Source organism: Dipodomys ordii, unplaced genomic scaffold (assembly GCF_000151885.1).
Source record: "Dipodomys ordii isolate 6190 unplaced genomic scaffold, Dord_2.0 Scaffold29, whole genome shotgun sequence".
NCBI classification, from domain to species: domain Eukaryota; kingdom Metazoa; phylum Chordata; class Mammalia; order Rodentia; family Heteromyidae; genus Dipodomys; species Dipodomys ordii.
The window spans coordinates 785,061-790,835 of record NW_012267245.1 but is presented as its reverse complement, the minus strand read 5'-3'; the positions used below and the strand labels follow the sequence as shown (position 1 = coordinate 790,835).

At 38.8% G+C, this 5,775-nt stretch overlaps 1 protein-coding gene across 1 annotated transcript in view; it reads right to left on the bottom strand.

Moving 5' to 3' along the window:
* Positions 1–3,094: 3,094 nt before the first annotated feature.
* Positions 3,095–5,775, bottom strand: part of LOC105985420 (zinc finger protein OZF-like) — a 4,136-nt gene continuing 1,455 nt past the window's right edge. Inside the window, exon 3 of the mRNA XM_013015965.1 lies at positions 3,095–4,589. Within this exon, the coding sequence (XP_012871419.1) occupies positions 3,133–4,589 (1,457 nt within the window). The 3' untranslated portion in view covers positions 3,095–3,132. The remainder of the gene's footprint in view (positions 4,590–5,775) is intronic.

Below are 5,775 nucleotides of genomic sequence, written 5' to 3'. Positions count from 1 at the left end.
TTTTTTGTTTCTAAGAGGATTCTTTAAGTGTGCATTATTATGAAATGAAGTTCAATTGCTACAACTGGCATTGATTTCTGTACATCAGTCAAACATGCCAATGTTAGCACTTGATCTCATTGCCTAGATGCTGTACCTGAGCTTTGCTGAAGCCTAGTCCTCTACCACTTGAGCCACGTATCTACTACTTTTGACTTTTACATTAATTGGAGATGTGTCTCATGTTCATTTTGCCAAAGTAAGCTTCAAAGATTGATCTTCAGAACTGCAGGCATGAGTGGCCTGAGCCCAGCAGCTTTACACATTGATATTTACATGTTTTGTATTATTTCTGGTATTGAATCAGGGCTTCTATGTTTATTTGCATTTTTGCTGGTCCTGGGGCTTGAACTCAGGGCGTAGGTGCTGTCTCTGAACATTTTTGCTCAAGACTAGCACTGTGTCACTTGAACCATCTGTTCGCCTTTGGGTGAGTTGGATATAGTAATTTCAACGACTTCCCTATCTTGGCTGGTTTTGAACTATGATCCTCAGATCTCAGCCTCCTGAGTAGATAGAAGTACAAGTGTGAACCACAGGTGCCCAGCTGCTTCAGAAGTGTTCTGAGACCTCTTAAAATCAGCCAAATACTTTACACTGACCAACAGTTTTCATGAGGTGAGTTTCAGACACTTCAGGATGAAAGGGAGAAAAAAATATGAGTTGGGGAACTAGGAATATTCTTAGGTGCTAATGTGTCAGATATTCATGGTGAGATGAATTGTGCTTTTATTTTCAATCAATGAAATTTCTTGACTTTTAATCCTCTTCTTTGTAAGAATCTTCATTTCTTGGGTTTTCAATTCCAAATAATTTAACCTTACTGCTATCCCTTCTTTGAGGACTTGATCATACAGTAAAGGAGTTTCCTCCTTTATGTGCCTGTATTTAGGGCCTGATATGGGTCTGTGCTCTTTTGCACCATGGCTGCTCCTAAGATGAGCTGATTGTGGAAAAGCTCTGATACAATGAATGGTGCTATGGAGAATGGTGGGTAGATTCGAGTGGATGAATTTGTACTGATATATATGTGTATACATACATAGATATATACCTACATAGATATCTATACACACATATATATATGTATATATATATATCACTGATATAATATTTCCAGTGAATGGATTGTAATCTTACTCTACCTGAAAATGAATTATATATGTCAAAGCTCAATATCTTATATACATTAAGTATATATAGACACATATATGTATGTTTGCATACATATACATACATATATTTCTCAGAAAGAACTGAAAGTTTTATTCTACATCTACATCAAACTGAGGAAGAGAAGAAATTGGTAAGGTTGGTATTTCAAATCAAGGAAATAAGATTCTTTTCACTGTTTCATTTTACCTTGTTCCTTGATTCACAATGTTTGCTTTTTAAACATGATTTCATGTATAGGCATTAATATAATCTTTGGTTTTCAGATTAGTTTTGTAAAATGAAAATGTCCAGTGGGAAAATGATAGGTGCTCAATGTAAACACCCCGGTGACATGCTGATGCATGCCTCGCCTTGCGATCAGTAACTCAAAGCCAAGAGGTTCACATTCATGAACTGTTGGGACATTCTCAAGTATGTCTCTAAAGTCCTCATAAGCTGTTGCTACGGAGACATGTTCATGTGGAGCTCCTGAATGCTGTTTTTACACATGGGGTTGCGCAATGTTACTTTATCTATATTACTCATCTTTTTTCAATACTCATTTGAAATTTTCATTTGAAATAGTAAGTGTATATTCTGTTTTGTTTTTTTTAGCTCCAAGACTGGGACTCAAACTCAGTACATGATACTTTTGCTCATTTGCTAGTGCTCTAACAGCTAAGCCATTCGTCTAACCCTTAATGTATGTATTTTGTCAATTCTGTTGTGATAGAATATATGCCAAATTCTACCTGCTCTATAAAAATTATAGAAATGTTAAGTTCCAGGGAGGAGAGACTGATGTTATACAAGGTATTGTTGGTTTACAGAAAATATGAAAATTGCTGTCCACATAAAATCTGAATGGACTCTGTCACTTTTATTGAATTTTACAACATAAAATAAGTATTTACTAAATTAACTTTATTACTCATCTTTATCTAATTCTCAAATATTTCTCATTATTTTTAAATGTGTTACAAAATTCCATTAAATCACTCAATTTGTATTATAGATTCTATGAAAATACTTATTTTCCTAATTTATAACATTTCAGTGCTACTTACATAAGTTTTGTAAACACCTTTGAAGAAAGTAGACTGCTTCCCAATAATAGGACTCATGATACTACATACAACAACCTCAAAATTAGAGATGTGGCACAAAGGGTAGAGTGCTAAGCTTGAGCATAAAAGCCAAAGGGAACTAAAGGGCTATGAGTTCAAATGCAACTAACAGCAAAATAAAAGGAAAAAGGTAAATATCATCCTAGAATTTAATGAAACAGAAATTAGACATTATCATCTTCTTGTAGATCTCCCAATAGAGAATGTTAGACATGGACATGGAACTCAAGGATTGTAGAAGATGGACTTTGAGGGAAGAATGACTGAGAGTATGGAGAACTTTCTTGAAAACCTTTCCACAGGTTTTTCATTCCTATGATTTCTCTCGTGTGTGTGTGTGTGTGTGTGTGTGTGTTCAATGATGAACCCTGAGCTGTGCCTTCTGGTTGAAGGACTCCACATTTGCTACCTTGATAAGGTTTGTATCCTGTGTGGGTTCTCGATTGCAAACTGACTTTTCTTCCAGATGAAAGACTTTCCCCACTTGTTACATTCCAGAGGGTTCTCATTTGGGTGAATTTTCTTATATGCTAGGCTGTGGCCTCCTGTGGATGGTTCTTTCCACATTTGTTGCATTCATAAGGCTTCTCTCCTGTGTTGCGCTCTCTGATGAAAAATGAGGGTTGACTTCTGTGTGAAACTCTTTCCACAGCTGTTACATTCACAAGGTTTCACTCCTGTGTGTTTCCTGATGGACAGAAAGCTGTCCCCTCTGGGCGAATGACTTTCCACAGCTGTTGCATTCAAAGGGTTTCTCTGATGGGCAATAAGGTATTCCTTCCTGGTGAAAGACTTTCCACAGCTGATACATTCATAAGGTTTCTCTCCTGTGTGTTCTCTGATGGATGTTAAGGTGTGCCTTCTGGGCAAAGGACTTTCCACACAGGTTACATCCCAAAGGTTTCACCCCTGTGTGTGTTCTCTGATGGATATTAAGGCGTGCCTTCCATATGAAAGACTTTCCACACTTCATACATTCATAAGGTTTCTCTCCTGTGTGTTTTCTCTGATGTGTTTTCAGGTGTGTCTTCTGGATGAAAGACTTTCCACAACTACTACATTCATAACGTTTGTCTCCTGTGTGCATTCTCTGATGGATGTTAAGTCCTGCTTTCCACCTGAAAGACTTTCCACACTCCATACATTCATAAGGTTTCTCTCCTGTGTGTCTTCTCTGATGTGATTTAAGGTCTGCCTTCCGGATGAAAGACTTTCCACACCAGCTACATCCATAAGGTTTGTCTCCCGTGTGTATTCTCTCATGGACACTAAGGCTTATTTTCTGGGTGAAAGACTTTCCACACCTACTACATTCATAAGGTCGCTCTCCTGTATGAGTTGCCTGATGGGCAGTAAGGTGTGCCTTCATGGTGAAAGACTTTCTACATACATTACATTCATAAGGTTTCTCTCCTGTGTGTATTCTCTCATGGACAGTAAGGCATATTTTCTGGGTGAAAGACTTTCCACACACATTACATTCATAAGGTCTCTCTCCTGTATGTGTTGTCTGATGGACAGTAAGGTGTGCCTTCCGGGTGAAAGACTTTCTACACACATTACATTCATAAGGTTTCTCTCCTCTGTGTGTTGTCTGATGGACAGTAAGTTGTGACTTCTGGGTGAAACACTTTCCACACACATTACATTCATAAGGTTTCTCCCCTGTGTGTGTCCTCTCGTGAACAATAACGTATGCCTTCAAGTGAAAAGATTTTCCACACATGTTACATTCATAAAGTTTCTTTCCTGTGTGAGTTGTCTGATGAAAAGTAAGGTTTGCCTTCCGGATGAAAGACTTTCCACACACGTTACATTCATAAGGTTTCTCTCTTGTGTGCGTTTTCTGATGGACAGAAAGGTGTTCCTTCCGGGCAAAAGACTTTCCACACAGGTTACATTCATGAGGTTTCTCTCCTGTGTGTGTTGTCTGATGGACAGTAAGGTGTGCTTTCCGGGTGAAAGAATGTCCACGTTGGTTTGATTCTTTAACTACAGGAGATACTCCGGGACTATAAGCAGCACACATCTCAGCAGGTTCACCATAGAGAAGCATGTTCTGACACTGCCTGAACTCCTCTGTCCTTATCCCTAAGGAGTTCCCATTATTCCTAATCATCTCTGACTTAGGTTTTGACCTCAAATTAAGAGTTGTTATTAATTTCACATTTTCCTCCCCTGTGTTACTATTCATGACTCCTACTTCAGACAGACAATCATAGGGACTCTTCTGACACGTCTTAGTCCTGTACTCCATTTCTTGGACATCTACAATGAGATATAGAAAGACAGACAAAAACATTAATGAGACCTCAAGATCCCTTAATGTAAAAGTAAAGACATTTTCTCCCATTATATCTGTTACGAGATTTTTAAAATATCAAAGCAGGAACTGTTGATGCAGAATATATGCCTTTCTCCATAATGTATTAACAAAGTAGTACTGACATTTTACGATGGTAAAAAATGTTTTTATGTTTCATATTTTTTTTCTCAAGGAATTTATTACTTAAATTATTCAACTATACACTGTTAGTTTTAAGCTGAGTACTTAACATCTGGTTTAGTACCCTCGAGGTTTGGTCATAAGGGACTAGCTGTTGTTTTTCTTTTAATTTATGAAAATAATTTATATATTTTGCTGCTTTGCTTCTCAACCACTAGATGAAGAACAGAAATACTGTCTAGATTTAGAGACCATTAGGGTATTTTATACATCTGTTTGTGTTTCACATAAGCAGGAAAGGTTCCTGAGAATAAGAATATATAACTCCATCTCTTCAGTTCTAACTTCTCACTAAGAATTACTTTAGGTATTGGTGGCATTTTTTATTTTCTGGTCAGTCATGGGGCTTGAACTGTGGGCTTGGGCACTGTCCTTGCGCTCTTCAGCTCAAGGCAAGCACTCTACTGCTTGAGCCACAGCAACACTTCCGGTTTTCTGGTGGTTTATTGGAGATAAGGGCCTCAAGGTAGGGCTGGGAAGGTGGCTCAGTGGTAGAGTGCTTGCTTTGCATGCCTGAGGTCCTGGGTTTGATTCCTCAGCACCACATAAGCAAAAAGAAAAAAGCTGGAAGTGGCGCCGTGGCTCAAGTGGTAGAGTGCTAGTCTTGAGCTGAAGAGCTCAGGGACAGCACCTAGGTCCTGAGTTAAAAAAAAAAAAAAAAAAGAATCTCAGGGACTTTCCTGCCAAGCTGGCTTTGAACTGTGATCCTCAGATCTCAGGCTCCTGAGTAGCTATGATTACAGGTATAAGCCACTGGCTCCCGGCTATTGGTGGCATTTTAAAAATTTGTTTCTCTTGGGGCTGGGAAGGTGGCTCAGTGGTAGTGCGCTTGCCTTGCATGCCTAAGGCCCTGGGTTCGATTCCTCAGCACCACACAAGCAAAAAGAAAAAAGCCGGAAGTGGCGCTGTGGCTCAAGTGGTAGAGCGCTAGCCTTGAGCTGAAGAGCT